This window comes from Myotis brandtii, unplaced genomic scaffold, assembly GCF_000412655.1.
Source record: "Myotis brandtii unplaced genomic scaffold, ASM41265v1 scaffold112, whole genome shotgun sequence".
In the NCBI taxonomy this organism is placed as follows: Eukaryota; Metazoa; Chordata; class Mammalia; order Chiroptera; family Vespertilionidae; genus Myotis; species Myotis brandtii.
The window spans coordinates 9,976,154-9,995,113 of record NW_005353838.1 but is presented as its reverse complement, the minus strand read 5'-3'; the positions used below and the strand labels follow the sequence as shown (position 1 = coordinate 9,995,113).

Here is an 18,960-nt window from a genome sequence, read left to right as displayed (position 1 = left end):
TTAGTGAATTCAACATAAAGTCAAATCTGTTATTAAAAATTTGCAGGCTAAAGTTGCCCTTGATAAGGTACCTTACACAGAAATAAAGGGGTAGGAAAAGTAGATTTATAGCTGTTTGTATGGGAAAAGACATGCAGATTATGATTATTACAATAGCTTTATTAACTGTTTCACATAGTCACAACTGTAAAACTACTTTTACCCACCCTTGTACATTTCTCTCTCTTCTCTGACAGTGCATATTGCGGTTAATACTCTGTCTTATTTTTAGGATAGAAGATTCAATGATGAAATTGACAAGCTGACTGGATACAAGACAAAATCACTATTGTGCATGCCTATCCGAAGCAGTGATGGTGAGATTATTGGTGTGGCCCAAGCGATAAATAAGATTCCTGAAGGTGCTCCATTTACTGAAGATGATGAAAAAGTAAGATTTCATGCCTTTCATGACTTTCATTCTCTTTCTTGGTTACTGATTGTTATTCTCCCTGAAAAGGACAGGAATTGTGTGAATAGCTGTTGGATTAGCCCATTCATGAATCAAAGAGCCTTTTCTCATGTTAAAATGTAATGGGAGCTTTTGATATTTTACAGAATGTGGTATAATTGAAAATAATTACTTAGTCTTTTTCTTAGCTTGCTTTTCATTACAAGCCTCAGTAGTATTCTTATTATTCCCTGGTCTTTATCTTCCTTATAAGTAAGCTTTTCAATCAAGGATCACACCACCACACACATGGTCCAATGGAAAACAGGGGAGATAGAAGATTACTGAGTTTCAGAAACTCAGCTCTTTCTGTTGTATTTTTATAACAACTACAAAGAATTGTTTTCTCAGTTCTTATATAAAAACTTCAAGTAAATGAATATTAATTGTTATTTAAAATTGCTAATAAAAAGAACATTATTTTCATCCCTGAAGAGCAATTGACCCTGGTAGAAGTGATGTACTTTTTGCTCATAAATTTGAAATTCTTTCACCAGTAGTTTATTCCCCATCTCATATTACAAGAGAGACTTTTCAAAGAGTTGAAGTTCTGGTTTTAAAGCTCTTACCTTCAGATGAAATAGAATTAGGTGGGATATTTTTAAAATTTGTGGTAAAAGCAAATCTCAAGTTAGTTTATTTCAGTTAATGACTGGCACAATCCTATTTGATTAAAAAAGACACTTTACACCCCTAGGTTCATAGCAGCACAATTTATAATAGCTAAGATTTGGAAATAGCCTAAGTGCCCATCAGTAGATGAGTGGATTAAAAAACTGTGGTTCATCTACACAATGGAATACTACGCTGCTATAAAAAAGAAGGAACTTTTACCATTTGCAACAGCATGTATGGAACTGGAGAGCATTATGCTAAGCGAAATAAGCCAGTCAGAGAAAGATAAATATCACATGATCTCACTCATTTGTGGGATATAATGATCAACATAAACTGGTGAACAAAAATAGATCTAGAGAAAAGGTAGCACTGAGCAGACCATCCAACCTCAGAGAAAAGGCAGGGGAAGGGGTGGGTTAGAGATCAACCAAAGGACCTGTGTGCATGCATATTAGCATAACCAATGGACACAGACACTGGGGCAGTGGGGGCTTGCACTTGGGGGTGTGAGTGGCTGGGGGAGGGGGTTGTCAATCGGGGAAAAAGGAGACATATGTAATATTTTAAACAATAAAAAACGTATAAAATTAAAGAATATATTATCTTGAAAAAAAGACACTTTATAATTTAACCTTATGGATGTGAGGTAGTTATTTGCCAATGCTAATTACTAAAGCATTAAATTAATGCAAATATCTGGTACAAAAGGTCAACATAATATATGGTTATAAGGAAACAAGATTTTTAAGTGAAAAGAGTCTTTATTGAGGTCATTTCTGTAGTTGAATTTGAACAGCCCAAATCCCAGAAAAGGTTTATAAACCTGTAGAGCCTGATAGGGCCTCACACAATTTCTTACCAATTCAATAAACGACGAAAATGTGCAAGGCATGTGTGTTGATGTCATAGGAAGCACAGATAGAAATCTCAAACGTGTTACTCCATCCTGGAGCTGCACAAGCCAGAGGCAAGTTCAGCAATGAAATGCCCAGGACATGCTATGGGTGCCTAGGAAAAGGAGGATTAGTTTCAGTTGAAGAATCTTAAAAGGCTTCTTGAAAGAGATGGCGTTTGATCTGAATTCTGAAGAAAGGATAGGCCTTCATAACACATAATCAGGTGAGAAGTTGAGGAATTTAAAAACTTATAAAATGTAGGTCACTGTGCAAATGTTGCCATGGAATGTAAAAATTTCCTTTTGTGCATTTTGTACCAAAGATGAGAGAGTCCTGTAATAATGTGCCCCTTATAGGGATTTGGATAGAAAGATGTGAGCTGTGTGCCTTTCCAAATAACAATCACATTCCCGTGGCATCTCCCAAACATTTAGTTTATACTTAGATGTAGTCCTGCCTTCACTCTGTCCTTTTTATTGAATCAGATCCCATTATTTTTTTAATTCTAAGTTCTGATTCCATTCATGTTAGATTTGTTTTCTGGAATTTCTCAGTGGATTTATACTTATGAGCTAGGGCTTCGTGAGCTCTGCATAGTCTGCGCAGGGGTTTGTACCTATCTTGAACAGCATTAATGTTTAGCTCTACCGAGTTCATGCTTGGCTAAGGACAAGCACCCTGCTTTGGGTGAGCTACTTACTGTCTGACTCTCGGTTTCTTCACCTGTAAATTATGCTATCCACCATTCTACAGCATGAGAATTAAATAAATGACAAATACTTTTAAAAAATTTAAGAAAGGCAAGTGTAGAACATACATTTTTATTTTTGAACTGTTCTTCTATTTTTGTTATTTATCCCCAGGCAAATTATTTCTTAGATTCAACCTCATTTGAGAATTTCCTTGCTCCAAATGTATTTTTCTCCTCTGCAAGAATCCCATGTTCCCATAGTAGCATTTTATTTTCCAACCTTTCCAATTCCCTCTCCTAATTAAAAAACCCTACTCTAGCCTCACTTCTCAGAAGAAGCCTTACCAGTTAGGGCAGGCAGATTGTGTTTATCTCAAATTCTGTATCTGGTTATTGTTTTTTTCTGCAAGGATTCTATATATTACTAGAGGCCTGATGCACGAAAATTTGTGCAAGAGTAGGCCTTCCTTCCCCTGGCTGCCAGCACCGGCTTCCCTTCGGGACCTGGGACTTGGGACCCGGGATCGGGCTGGCTTCCCTTGGGCTACCCACAGTCACCTGGGACCTGGGCTGGCTTCCCTCTGGCCCCGGCTTCGTCAGGAAGGATGTCCGGAATGACATCGGAAGACATCTGGTCTAATTAGCATATTACCCTTTTATTATTATAGATAAACCAAACAGGAGTGGTGAGAAAGAAAAGTGCAAAATCTAGAAATGATTAACTGGAAAGAACAGGCTCTAGATACTTCTTTCAAGTAAAAGAAGGTATTGTGGCATAATGGCAGCATACAGGCCAAATTATGTGTCTACTGGGGTTGAGATTCTACCTCGGCTAGAGCCTGTGTAACCGTGGGCAAGTTATTTAGCCTCCCTGTGCTCCAATTTCCTCCTCTTAGAAGAGATGTTATAATAATAATTCTTATAAGGCTGTAGGGGGATTAAATGATTATAGGGGAAGGATTTGGAACAGCGCCTAGCACATAGTAAGTCCTTATAAAAGATTAGCTTTTACTGACAGCCCATTAATACATGTGAGATGTAGTCAGGTCTCAGTTAAAAAATTACCTCTGTATATCCCTAGCTGGCTTAGCTCAGTGGCTAGAGCGTCAGACTGTGGACCAAAGGGTCCTGGACCAAATTCCAGGCAAGGACACATACCTCTGTTGTGGGCCTTCTCTTTTCCACTCTCTCTGAAAATCAATGGAAAAATATCCTTGGGTGAGGATTAAAAAAGAAAAATCTCTGTATAATTTAAGTCTGTAGGTTTTATAAGCATAATCTATATGGCAGTTCCACCTTTGGAATTTCAACAATGAAATGAGAGATATACTTCTTTATAAATTCACAGTTCTCTTGTGTTATTGTTAATGCATGCACTCTCTTACTTAATTGTACAAGATTATGCTTCCACTAATTTGTATTCTACTTTTTAATGGGAAGTTATTTCTTACACATATGTACAGATCAGTGTAGTCTACTGTGCTATTTCTAGGGATTATAAAGTTTTCTTTTTCTACATAGCCTAGTTTGCTTAGTCACTGTCCTATTACTGGAAATTTGGGTTGTTTCTAGTTTTTCACAAATACAAATAGCCCCTGAATGAACATCTGGAACAAATTACCTTTATCTTTTATGTTATTTCCTTGGAGTATACTCCAAAGACTGAAATTACTGAGCCAAAGGGCAAGAAAAGCTTTATAGCTCTCATTCCAAGTTACCAAATAGCTTTCAGAAATATTGATTCTATTTCCAATGGTAGCAGCACACATGTACCTCTTCTTGCAGAGTGCTGCCGTCTTCGTTCAATTCACATTTTAAAACTCAAATTACTTTTCCTTAGTCGGCCAGCAGGCTTCAGACAACCTTCTCCCACATCCACCAGTAGAAATTCCAGCAATCATAGTTTCAGTGCCACCTATAAGTAAGGAAACAAGGAAGGGAAGTGGAAGCCTGGTGCTTAGTGTTAGGTAGGGGCTTCAGATCAGATGGCCTTCAAGGCAGATTCAGTCTTCACCCTGCTTTTCTTAGCTGTGACCTCGAGCAAGCTGCTCAATCCTTTTTTAAAAAATTCTCACCTGGGGATATGTTTATCGATTATAGGGAGAGAGATCGAGAGAGAAATATTGATGTTAGAGAGAAACATTGATCGGTTGCCTCCCGTAAGCACCCTGACTGGAATGGAACACACAACCTAGGTATGTGCCCTGAACTAGAATCGAACCCACAACCTCTTGGTGGATGGGACGATGCTTCAAATAACTGAGCCACCTGGCCAGGGCACTCAATCCCTTTTTACTTTAGAACTTCCATAACAGGGTTGTTGTGAGGAGTAAAATAGATAATAGATGTAAAGTGCTTAGAGTAGTACTAATTATCATTCAATAAGCTTCATGAAATCTCACTATTTCAAAGCCAGACTTCCATTTTTAATGACATTAAAATCATTATGCTCTTTAAAGTTTTTGCATAATTAGTGATAATTTAATCAGCAGTGGTTAGAGAATTGTGTGAAATATAGTCTGCCATGTGCACATGTTAATAATTTAAGTTACATCCCGACAAATTACGTGTTTGGTAATTCATGTTGTAAGTGCACCCAAAGGCAGGTCATACAGAAGAGATGATTGGAATTTTCTGTTTCACTTCATGGGTTTGCAGCAAATGTGCCTGTTTTTCAGTGATATGTACAAGTTAGCTGATTTAGGTGGTATGACATCCAATTAATTTGTCATTTCATTACTCCTGGGTGAATGAAGGGAGGTATCTTTTGCAGAATAAAATAATGAGACCTGGATGGGAGCAAACATTTGTTACCTATTAAGATGTATGGGCCCTCCGGATGAAACCTGGTATCTGGAAATGAGCACAGGCTCTTATCCACCCTTGCCAGGTTGCTTATCCCTGGGCCCCAAGGAGCCATTTCTTACTGTGGTGTTGCACGAAGAATATGTGCACTGCAGTTGCTTTCTAACAGTCTGACGTACAAGTAGTTGTGGGTTGAAGTTGTTCTTTGGCTAATCTCTTTAGGGTTTCTTTAGCCTATGGTCACCTCTCTCCAGCGCATTATTTGGAGTGTTCAGCTATCCTTCCGCTCTCCTTGCTGTCAACATGTTCAGGCATCCTGCATAGCTGGGATGCAGCCAACTGAGCTTGGCTGCCTCCGGACTGGCCACATGCCAGGAACTTGTTATGGGTGACCCTGCCCTGCCAATTGGTGTTGAGGAAAGTGCATGGATGATGCTAATGCGTATCACAGAAGCTAGAGTCTTGTTATTTGCAACAGGCCTGAGACTCAGACAGATAATGGGGAAGATTTTATAAGCACTTGGCCTTACATTTTTAAGCTGTTCCTGACTGTGCAAAGCCCAATGTTTAGGATCCTGGTGAGATGTCAAGGCTGCAAAAGAAATTCAATTCACTTTAGTTAGGAGAACGGATGTTGAATACATCATGCTCATAGGAGTTACAAATTGGTGATCCCAGAAGACTGAATGCAGCTTACAGAGATATGTGACTTGCATGGAATTTGACTGGCATAGGATTGATTTTTCTTTTAAAAAATATATATTTGTCTTGATTTCAGAGGGGAAGGGAGAGGGAGAGAGAGATAGAAACATCAATGATGAAACAGAATCATTGATTGGCTGCCTTCTGCATGCCCCACACTGGGGATAGAACCCACACCCTGGCATGTGCTCTGACTGGGAATCAAACTGTGACCTCCTGGTTCATAGAGTGATGCTCAAACATTGAGCCACACCGGCTAGGCTGATTTTTATTTTTTATTTAAAAGCCTTTAGACATGGCTGCATGCTCTGGTTTTGTCATAATAACCAATACTTAAACAACTAGTCAGTTTAATAAAATCAACAAAATGGGAGTAAAGATGGACAGGTTTCTTCTGTCGTATTATGAAGAGTTAGTTTCTAGAGAGGGGACATCTGTAATACTTTAAACAATAAAGATAAATCTTTAAAAAAAGTTTTTTAAAAAGCTTGTTATATATGTGGTAGTGGGATTACAACCACTCTCTCAGGCAAATTTCTGTGTTTTTCAATTATACTCCATTGTCTTTTGGATATTCAAATGCTAAATGAGCAGTGAATTAACTAATTGTAAGAAGTGGCCTATGTGTTCTTATCCTTTTTCTACCTATATTGCAATTAACTTAGATTTTCAAATCTGTTGCAATAAAATTATAATTAATAATCAGTGTTTAGCAAAAAGGTTTTAAAAGTCTCAATAGATGGCTCATGATTGTAAGTTATATTTGACCAGTAAGATTTCAGTCCTGGAAAAATTTGGATTGAATTCTCCTCACTTTTAATTGCAATACTTTATATCTACTTTTAAACTGTCTACTCCCCGGGTCCCATATAATCACTGTGAAACTGCAAGAGCCTCAGAGACCCATTTGTTCACGTTCTGTATGTCCACTGGCCTATCTCTGACCAGGAGATTCTGAAACAAGCAAGATTAACAAGAACACTATTCCCAACACTGTATCTGTCGGAACTCAGTTTAAACGTCAGGGAGTTTTTCTGTTGGAGAAGTATTGTTGTAGACTTCTAGTTCTGTTCTCTGGCTCTTCCCTAGGAAGAATCTAACTTCAGGGTAAGAAGGTAAGGCTGCCTGCAGGGCCCAGCTTTGGGTTAACATTCAAGAACTGGTTACCCTTCTCCTGGTTTGGTTTGTGCTTCCCACTGACATACCTTTACTTATATTCTTAATCTAATTGCACAAAATCCTCCTCTTCTTCACCCTCTTTCAAGGCTCAAATTAAATTCTATCATCTCAGACTTAAGTAGGACTATTCTGACAGTGATTATTATTTGTCCTTAATAGTAGTTCTTAGTATTTTATAGTTTAACTTTTTATTTTCTGCTGTCCCCAGTGACTGCAGTTAGTTTTTGACTAACCATTCATTGAGAAAATAAATAATGACCAAATATTCAGGAATTTAAAAAAACCCATTAATACAACAATTGACAAAATGAAGGGCAATATCTACACAGTGTATTTTGTATTTCAGATGCAAATCATCCACACTATGGCTGCAGATTTACAGGCCCCTTGCAAAAATCCTGATGTTCTCAGATGGTTGAAATGCTGGTATTTGTAATTTCCTGCTTCCTTAGCTTCTCTTTTTATGTTTCTAAGAGTTATCGAGGAAATGATACGTGTTTAGATACAGCATCCTTTCTATCTCTTTTCATATATTTGCAGAACATTGTCTAATAGTCTGCATTTAGCAGGATCATGAAATAGCAGGACCATGAACTAATGAACTTGATTAGTTATAGGACTATAACTGTTGCAATGCAAAATGGGGAAGATTTTGAGTGACCATGGATACAAACATCATTTTAAATAGCTGAATAGTGTTTTGTTATGTGGAAAAACCATGCATTCATTCACTGCTTATTGAGTTTCTACCTAGTAGGCACTACTTTGTTTGAGGTACTTTTTCAAGTACTGGGGTTAAGCTGATGAATAAGACAGACAAAAATTCCTGCTCTCTCAGAGTTTACATTCTTGTGGTGAAGACAGACAATAAACAAAGTAAATGTATAAGTAAATAACATAACTTCAAGTAGTGATTAGCTATATAATTTAAAAAATTTAGATAATCCATCATTTTTTTCTGTAGCTTTTATTCATGTTATTGTGCTTAATTAAGTCTAGGTAATATCAAAAGGGTTTGAGGTAGACTAGGGTCTTTTATTAGAGAGCAAGATTTGCTCCAAAGCTCTCTCTCAAATAACTATGATAAATTGACGAACTCTTCAACTGAGTCTCTTTCTTTCTCTAAACTCCAGCTGTTCACATAAGGTGTGCTTCCGACTGTCCTAAGCGCTAAACTTGAAGTACAAAAAAGTGTTGTCTTTTTGTTATGTTTACATCAAATATCTTTGTGCTGCACCATCTCAGGAGTATTAAGCTGCAATCACAATGTCAATCAACTATCATCTGAACCAGGGAAGTTAAGACCTCCAGGCTTACTCGGTGCTGGACCAACAGGATACAGGGGTTTCTGGGAGGGAAAGGCCAGGGGCTGAGAGGAGTTTGGTGCATTCTGACATTCAGGGGCCATTACACCCATGGCTTTTAATTGTTGGCAGAAAATGAAATAAACTTTTAGTCAAGCCACTTCTAAAAATGCAAAAATGACCAAAAAACTGTCTTATAAATTCTACCTCTGACTTGTACAGGGCTTGGACAAGGAAGAATGATCTGCAATCACAGCTTGGAAATAAATAAGCACTTGTTGGCAGAAAGCATTATTATTGAAGAACTAGAACAGGGTGTTGTAGATTTTTGTTTACTGGAGATTTCAAATTAAGACTGAGAACTGTCTTTTTTGAATAACTAGTTTAGTGTTGCTTCTTTTTACCTTAGAATGCTGAAATACTTGATTTGGAATTTTGAAAACTTAAATCAAATTATTTTTCATTAAAAGTGAAATTTAGTAGAATTCCAAGTATACTTGGCTATCTTTGAGTTGGGCATCTCTGTCTTTCTTGGTTTATTTTCCTTTCCTTTATTATAAGATTATTTTCTAATTATCAAAGTAATACAAGCTTATAAAAAATTTTGCAAAAACTAAAATCACCCACAACCTTAACTTTCAGAGATAATGCTGTTAGTATTTTTGGTGTATTTCTTTATCTTTATTTATTTTTACCTATAAATAAAGATATATTTCCATAATTTGCATCAGGTAGTACACGTAGTATTTTATCATGCTTTAAACAATTCTTCAAGGATGCAATTTATATGTTTATATTATATTTATCATGTAATTATGTAATAGTTTATTTAATTATTTTATTCCTTAGTTTTTAGGTTATTTCCAAAATCATGTTATAAAATTATAATGAATGAACTTCTTTATAAATAAATCTTGGACCACACCTTAAGATAGCTATATTCTGTGTGAATCAGCTGTGTCTGCCGCGGAAAACTTCTGTCCTCTGGGGAGGTGCTAATCTAGCCTTTGCCTGAGGCGATCTGGCAAATGGCTCTGCGCAGGGCTTGGGCGGGGCGGGCTCAACAGGGCGGGCGGAGGGAGCCGTTATGGTGCCCTCAGTCCTGTTCCCAGAGGCTCTGCTTCTCAGAACCCCCGGAACCGCTGCAAACCTCGGAGGGAAAGCTGCCTTCCAACTGATGCCAGACACTCCCGCTTCTCCCGTTTGGGTCCGAGTCCCCAGCGATTCGCCCGTATCTGGAGCTCAGAGTCTGAGACTCCCCCCTGACCGAAAACGACAACCGCGCTCTCAGCCACCAGCCCGCTTTGCGCGCGCACCTCCGCACCTGAGTATTTTCCACACTGCGCCTCCTCTGAGCCTCGGTGTGCTGTTATTTTTCCTTCTAGTTGAAGAGTCTCTCCTCAGCCAGCCTTCCTGCGGTTCTGGGTGATGTCCGTTCCGTCTTTTAGTTGTATTTTTGAAGTGGTTGTTTGCGGCAGCAGTCTGCGGTGTTTACCTATGCCGCCATCTTGGTCTCTCCTCAATCGAATTGCTGTTTTGTAGGCCAAAAATATTGGTAATTTCCTATGATTCAAACTGATGTTTAGGATTACTGGGTCTAAGAGTTTGAAACTTAACTTTTTATAACAGCCTTATTGACAAATATTTCACATACCATACAATTCACCCATTTAAAGTATACAGTATAATCGTTTTCAATATATTTGTAGAGATGTATAACCATCACCACACTCAATTTTAGAACATTTAATCACCCCAAAGAAACCCCATGCCTATTAGCAGTAACTCTCCATTTGCCCCCAGATCTCTCAGTCTACCCTCTATGGATTTATCTATGGGCAATTCATATAATTAGAATCATACAATATGTGGTTCTTTATAACTGGCTTTTTTTCAGTTAACATAACGTTTTCAAGATTCATCCACATTGCGGCATGTATCAGTATTACCTCATTTCCTTTTGTGGCCAAATATTTCATGATATGGATCTATCACATTTTATTTATCTAATCATCAATGATGAACATTTGCCTTGTTTCCACTTCTTGACTATTTATGAATTATGCTGCTATGAACATTCACATGTAAGTTTTTATGTGAACATATTTAAAATTTTTTTTTGTATATATACCAAGGAGTAGAATTGCTGAGTCCTATGGTAACTCTAATGTTTAACCTTTTGAGGAACTGAAAATGGCTGCCCTGTTTTACTCTACTAGCAATGTATGAGTGTTCCAGTTCCTCCACATCTTTGCTAATACTTATATCTGTCTTTTTTATTACAGTCATCCTAGTAGGTATGAAGTGATTTTTCATTGTGGTTTATCAAAACCACAGTGCCTTATCCTAGTGGCTTATGATGTTGAGCATCTTTTCATGTGCTTATTGGTGAAACAATTATTTTTAAGGCTCTTGATAAATTTCACCCATTATCTCTTCAGAAAATTGTATTACTCTATAATGATAATAGCAGTATATCAACTCATTGAACCCTTACCAGCCTGAACATTATTATTTATTTTATTTTTTATTTTTTGTTAATCTTTGATTTTTAGAGAAAGTGGAAGAGGGGGAGAGACACACAGAGAGAAACATCGATGTGAGAGAGACACATGGATTGGTTGCCTCCCACAAGAGCCCCGACCAGGGCCAGGGATCGAGCCTATAACTGAGGTATGTGCCCTTGATCGGAATCGAACCCAGGACCCTTCAGTTGAGGGCCGATGCTCTATCCACTGAGCAAAACCGACTAGGGCTTGAATATTATCATTTTTAAAAATTGCATTTCTTAGATTTCTGATTTTACGTTATTTCCACTTTTTAAAGTTATTCTGTGTGTCCATGCATTTCATAGGATTTAATTAACTATTGGTCTAAGTTAATATATTTTTTAACTAGAAAAGAAGGTTAGCAAACTGACCTAAGCCAATTTGTCCACACACAACTACTAGACTGTTCATAATAGCTCTTAGGTACATTAGAATAGCTTCCAAAAAGTTTGAAATAGTTTATAGTACATGGGAATTGACTACTTTCCTATTTGGTTTTAATGAAAACAGGTTTCAAACCAAATTCTGCTGCGTATAAAGACATTTATTTGAATAAAAATTTATTGGGACGTTGGATGAAATTTATTGGGACGTTGGATCAAATAGTTCAGAGGCTGTTCAGTAAGCTTCTTGAAGTCTAAGCTCTCTTTGTTTTAGATGATCTAAACATCCCTCAATATTTCAGAAGCAGAATTTCTTTGTTCTTGTGGTGGGCATCCGGTAACCATAATTTTTGACCTTATGGCAGGATTGGACAGCCGCAAGGTCCATCTCTAGGGTATATATTTGGAACTTGCTAGATTTTTGTGCCTTACTAATGCAAGGTTTGGGGGAGTGTCTCTAAAATTACTGCGGATACACATATCCTGCATACCACTAACTACAGTCCATATCTGATATCTGCTGTGCTGTTCAATTCCACAAGCTACTAATTCCACCAGTGAAAGTGCATTGCTAACATTGGCAAAGCCCCACACTATTGATGGCAAGTGAAGATCTCTGCAGCACTGTGATGCCACATGTGGAGTAGGGCTTCTAATTACCCCTGGGGGCAACTGTCTGCTCTTCAGTGGCATATTAAACCTACTCCCTCTACATACACACAAAATTTCACGTAATCATTGCTAATGAATTTAAAGTAAATTATGGACATCAAAAGAGCATGCAGTATTTCTTGATGTCTGTTTTTCTTCTTAAATAAGAAAAGAACAGAAACCATTTATTTATTTATTTATTAGAAACTAAAAAAAAACTTGTTTATTGGGGGGGCAGGAGGATACAAGCAATATAAAAATCAAAAGCTTATCTGGCTTTATTGGCTTTTCTTTCTCTTGTTCAATGGGGGTGGGATTTTATTTGTACATTTTTTAAGGGTCCCAATCTGCTCATGAAATTCTTATACAGGGGGAAGCTGTGGGGCACATATTCCTTAAGGGACCCATTGGGAGAACTCTTATCAGGGCAAAGTAACTGCTCACTTCCTTCCCTTCTGCTTCATGTGTACTACGAAATAGTCATTGCATGCGATGGTGAGCCCAGCAATTAGCGAAAAGAAGCTCTGGAAGCCAACTCTGCCGTCTCGGCACTGGTCCAGGACCTTCATTATTTTGTCTACAGCCAGAGGGTCTTTTTGATTTTCCAAAAATCCAGGGAACTCCTTTGTTAAGTAGCCTTTATTCCCAGCAAACGTATGAAACGTGAACATCATGGTTTCCATGGCATGTTCCATTTGAGACGGCATTTTGGTGAGGTCTTGGCGGGAGGCGCGGCAGGATCGTCGGCTGCTGGGAGGCTGCTGGGACACGCGGCCAGTCAAAACCATTTATTAAGTGCGGTGCTTTGTGTACATCAAGCATGTCCAACTCACGGGCCACATGCCTCGTTTATTGGGCCCATGTTAGCCTTTGAGTTTGACATGCTTGGTGTACATTATCTCATTTAATCCTCCACAACCTTGTAGCTAATTGTTATCACTCTCATTTTATGCATGGGAATATGGAATGGGAGAGGTTTGAAGAATGTGGACACTTGGCTTGTATGTGGCCGAGCTGGGTATTGTCTCTGCTTCTCCATCTCCTCATGGCATATGGAAATGGTTGGTGGGTGTTCAGTCCTTCCTGTGTGCCATCTTCAAGTCAGGGATTCATGCATACATAGATTATGCTGTACCTGATGCACATGCATCGATGATTAAATATAATTTGAGATTCTACATATGTAATAATTTTGGGAAAGATTGTGTGACTGAGTGAAACATTATTTCTAAATTACATTGGCTTTTCAATTTGTCATAAGTATTTGTAACCAAGTTTAAGCTTTATGTATATGAGAAAGATAGAAAAACTAACAGGCTCTTTTAGTTTTAGTTAGGAATTATTAAAAAATAATGATGACTTTGTATACATACAACTATGAAGTTAGATAATATTTTTCTCTTATTTCATTTGTGTGTTTTCACTGTCAAATGACAAACTATTTTATATTTATGGTTTTCAATACATATTTGTATTAAAACACGGTGTATGAGAATTGGTGTAATAGTAATTTTATTTTGCTTTAAAAAGTTGTGCCTCGAGTCAGAATTTGCAAATAGTGTTCAGTTTCACTGAGCAGAGAAGTGGGGTGTTCCAGTGTAAATGACCCTGCAGCCTACTTAGAGGGTTTTAGTTTCTGTTTAGCAAAATTATGAAGTATGCTGTTTAAATGAAGCCACATTAAATTTCTTGTTGGAAAATTTCAAATAGAATGTAAGATGACTTGGTAGCATATTTCGTAATTCTTGTTTTTAACAGTGTATTGACTTTAAAGATATACTTGAATATTTATTTTTTTCCTTTTCCTCTTTTCTGTATTGGATGCAGAAATAAAACCCTTTCTTTTTGTCATTTTCCATTAGCTCCTTTTATGTCTCCCACATGCGCCCTGGATAATATCCTGGCTAGATATGATTGTAGGCTATTTTCACTGGCAGATTCTGATTTCATTGCCAATCAACAACGTTAAGGAGCAATGACCCCACCCCCCTCATATTCTGCACACTCCATTTAGAAATGGGAAAAAGTCTCAAAGGCAGGCACTACTGTATTACCAAAGCAGGCAGCCAAGTCCCCCAGGGGGGCCCCCCGAGCTGGAGCGAGAGAATGTTAAGAGGAGGAGAAAGTAATGAACAGTTTTGAAAAATGAGGTTATGTAAGTTAGAGCTGCCCAGAGATGCTCTGAAGGTCCATTAGACACAGTTCTTGAAAAGGGGTTTTAAATGAAACTGAAATGCAATAACGGAACTCTCTCACTAGAGAGAATTAAAAATGATTCCTCCCTGGAATTAATTGACACCATCAGAGGGCCAGAACATGCTTTGTCTGTTTGAAAAGCATGTTCAGTGTTTTGGAAGAATTGCTGTCTATAGTACATAATAAGTGACTGGGAAATCAATACCGTTTCTTTAAAGGTGCCACTCAGTGTTTGATAGCAGTGAGTAATTATGTCCACCGTAGCTCTTCAGGGACATCTTAGTCCATGTTCAGTGCTTGATTATTTGATGTACTTAATTTCAAAAACCTATACATATCTGCCCTGGCTGATGTTGCTCAGTGGTTTGCGTGTCGGCCCACATACTGAAGGGTTGCAGGTTCTATTCCCAGTCAAGGGCACATACCTGAGTTAGATCCCCAGCTTGGTGAGGGCACATGTGAGAGGCAACCAATCGATGTTATCCTCGGGTGAGAATTAACAAAAAAACACACCCAAAAAACCAACAAACAAACAATGAAAAAACTCTATACATATCTGTTTTCTTTTTGTCACTAAAAAATGTTTCTGATTAATTTTTCAGATCATTTAATACTGACATCAATTTTGTTTGTTCTGATTTCTCAGTGGTACTTGTGGTTTAATGTAACTGACACCTGTTCTAGGTATTTTGTCCAGCTTTCTCTTTTAAAACCCAGGATGAGATTTCAAATTAAGCCATGAATTATCCTCCCCTGTCATGAACACAGAGAATTACAATCCTTGGATAAACCTTTGAATGGCCATTGCTCCTTTTCAGGGTTTGATTCAATTTATTTTAAATCTCAGTTTCGCTGCTGACAGGATACCTTCATGATAGTCATGGGACCTAATGGAAGTTCTGCTCTTCCTGTTCCTTTAAATTCTGAGACAGAGTGATGGGAATTGCTATCTTTTTGAGATTGAAAGCAAATTCATTTTGCTCTAGATTCAGAAGGCCCATAGTGTTAAGATTTGATTCTGATGCTTGTGGCTTGTTGCCATGAGTGTTTTCATTGCTTTATGCTCTAAAGAACACGTCTGTTTAGAAACAACAAAACTGTGCAAATTATGGCAAACTTCTGGCCTGCAGCACAGGTTTCTTAAGTAAAGGAAAACTGGAAACCAAACTGCTTCTTTCTTTCTTGTCTTCAAATTGTTGCCAGGGGGAAGATTATGCACAGATCATTGGGTTAAGCAAGGGTTATTGTTCCCCCTGCCATGCACAGAGCAATAAGTCATTGTCCTTGAAATTACATCTTCAGTAGGACCAGTATATAAACCACAGTTCTATTTGTCCTGGAAGTAGAAGGTCATAGCTATTCACCTGGAAGATGATCCTTCATAATTATTCCCAGAAAAATACTTTGGAAAAATACTCTCTGCCCTTCATGATTCAATGATGTAAAATGTTTGCATTGCACTTATTCTGGAAACAAAAGGCTCCACCCACTGATAGACCTGTGGGTCTGGTGCTATATTTAGAAAGACAGTCAACTGGAAGATGGTAGAATACATGTCAGGTATACAGCTTGTTGCATTTCTTATCTTTGAAGCTATTGGAAGCATCAATCATTATAATAACCACAAAATTTACATTGGTGGAGCCTTTAATCTTCACACAGGTAATAACGCATATGATTCTCTCAATATTCTTATGAGATAGGTAAGACAGTTGTTAAATTTTTTTTATAGACGAGATAACCACAGTCTGTCTTGTCTACCAGGAAATTAAGAGTGGAATTGGGAGGTCAATGTTATTTTCTCTCCTTCTGCTTGGCTTGTCATTTTATGCATTGACTATTCTCACTCCCTAGAAGAGAGCTCAAAGCAAAGCGTATTCATTGAGTTAATTGTAGAAGTGATGTCATTTAATATGCCAGAAAGTACAGCTAACCAATCAGAAAAATGGAAGATTATAACAATGAAATCACAGTTCTCCATGATTTGATACTCAATAAGCTTGTTAAAGAGATGAAAGTGATATAAGAAACTTATTTTACAAATCCTCATGAAAATTGTTAAGAACCATCTGCTCTGAATATTTGACAATCATAGAAAGCAAGAATATGTCAGAAATTGTTTTGCTCAAGTTCTCTTTTTAGAGAAAAACAATAGTTCTTGAGATTTTAAATGATTTGCTCCAAGTTACACAATTAGAAAACTACAGAACTGAGAGTTGGATCTGTGTCTTTAAGCTCTGATGTTTCTGGACCCTCCTTACCATTTGGATTTTTGGCTACCCATGGAAAGAGGCTCAGACAACAGCGGTGGTCCTGTTCAACTCTGTTTCTTTGGTGGGCAACACCACATGCATATACCATTTTATGGGTAGGAAAATTCTGGTTGAGGAGGTTCTCCAGAAGCAATTTGTCAGTGTTGCCTGTCTGCTCACAGGTGTTGGAGCCTACAATGTTTCTGCTTCCACCATAAAAGGAATTTATAAAGAGTCTATATATATATATATTTTTCAGCCATAAGAGTTGAGAATAAAAAAAAAGATAAAAAAGGAACCTCTGATCTCCAGCCATCATTGAAGTAAAGTACACATTGTCATGTTCTATTACAATTTCAGTTATGCTGGAATAATGTCAAAATGCTAAGATGAGACTGTAGGCTGGCAGAATTCTGACTCAAGCTGATGTTTGGATATTGGATAGATCAAGTCAAAAATTGTTATGTAAATAAGTAGCCTGCTTGGCTCAAGAATTATATAACTGTCTACTGCTGATCATTGATTTCTGGCCAAATAATTAACACAGTGTATTTAAGAATAAAATGAACCATTGGAACAAAACTCTATATGGAATATACTCTTAAGAACCATAAGAAATAGAAATGTTGGTGGAAATAGGTTAAGAGAAAGTGGAAGGCAGATATTTATTGGAGAAGCAGATAGTATGAATGGTAGAAATATTTTAGTAACTTCTCTTTATCATCTTTCTTTGATTCAAGTGGTTTTGATGCAGGCATTTTAAAGCCCATAGAAATTAAAGTCAACAGACTCCCTTGAATTGTATTCCATCCTTAACCCCATCCTAATTCTGAGCAATGTTTACTTTCCACTTTATTAATTTATATACTCTTTGGAACTTTTTAACGTTGGGTTTGTATTGCTCTTATTTCTAGCATGAATTCTGTTTGGTAGTGTATTATTGTTTTGATATATTGCTGGGTTCAGTTAGCACTTGATAAATGATATTGAGCCATAGCTCTTCACATGCTATTTTTAACTCTACTATATTTTATTAACATTATGTTAGGCATTTATTTTAGAGGAAAAAAGCAGTAAAATGTTGTTTTGTCTATTATCATCGGAAAGCCTCCAAAGGGTTATTGTTACTCTCCCAAAAGCATTATTATAAATGAATTTTTCTGTAACTGTAAATGTGTTATTTAGAGAAGAGTTAGAAATTTAATGAGGGTCTTCTGTACAGTCGGAATCTGAGAATAAGAGATTTTATTATGGCCCAAATGTCCCCCCTCCCCCCAGTACATACTCAATTAAAAGATAAACTCAGGAAACCTATAGGAAGAAGATAATGTTCTTTCTTTAGACAGACTTTTGCAGCATTTAAAAACTCTTGCCCTCATGAGAACCAGCAAGAGCCCTGTCTGATTCTTTCCGCAGGTGTTTTATGAAAATCAGTACATATATTTTCACTTCAAAATATGAAACTAGATTGCATTTTAAATATTTTTTCAAACTATACCTCCAGGAACTTGTAACGCTGAAAATTTACTACTATAACATGTTAACGTTAAAACCGTAAGTTCTGTTATTGATCAACCACATATTTAAAAGGCAAAAGTAAGTGTGAGTCATTATTGTGACATTAAAGGTTGAATTGCAATCTGAGATACAGAAGATTCAAGGTATAAGTGAATTTTTATTGACTAAGCAGTTATTCGATTAGAATACTAGTAATTCATGTTTCCTTCTGCGATGAGTGCATGCTTACTAACCATATGTAGTTTGTACTAGGTTAACCCTTACTCCACCCCCATCCCTACCGATCTCAACTGGTGCTGGAGTGAGGTTCACTAGAGAAAGAACATCGGGTTTGCTCACTATCTGGTGTGTGTGTGTGTGTGTATAATATGTAAAGCTGAAACTAGTAATGTGTGTTTTAGGTTGTATCTCTTTCCTTCCTCCCTTCCTCTTTCCCTCTCCATTTTGTTCCTTAAAGAATATGAGACAGCTGATGGAAAATGTGGGGATATGAATAAACATTTCATGGCCAGATGATGTAGACTTCAGGTTACTAGGATGTGATGCCAATCTCTGACTCTACAGTCAGTCTTGACCTATTATGCCATTGATTTGCCCCATCTTTCTGACTCAGGGAGGGGTTGGAGGGCAATTCTGGTATTTATTTAAATTCTTTATTGTTGAAAGTATTACATATGTTCCCTTTTCTCCCTGTTGTCCTCTCCCAGCCTGCCCCCATCCCCCAGC

At 37.5% G+C, this 18,960-nt stretch overlaps 1 protein-coding gene and 1 pseudogene across 1 annotated transcript in view; one reads left to right on the top strand and one right to left on the bottom strand.

Moving 5' to 3' along the window:
- PDE11A (phosphodiesterase 11A) overlaps positions 1-18,960 on the top strand; it is a 282,794-nt gene that overhangs the window by 32,988 nt on the left and 230,846 nt on the right. The window contains exon 2 of the mRNA XM_005857619.2: positions 272-430. Coding sequence (XP_005857681.1) covers positions 272-430 — 159 coding nt within the window. The remainder of the gene's footprint in view (positions 1-271; positions 431-18,960) is intronic.
- Positions 12,533-13,044, bottom strand: LOC102247487 (annotated as a pseudogene).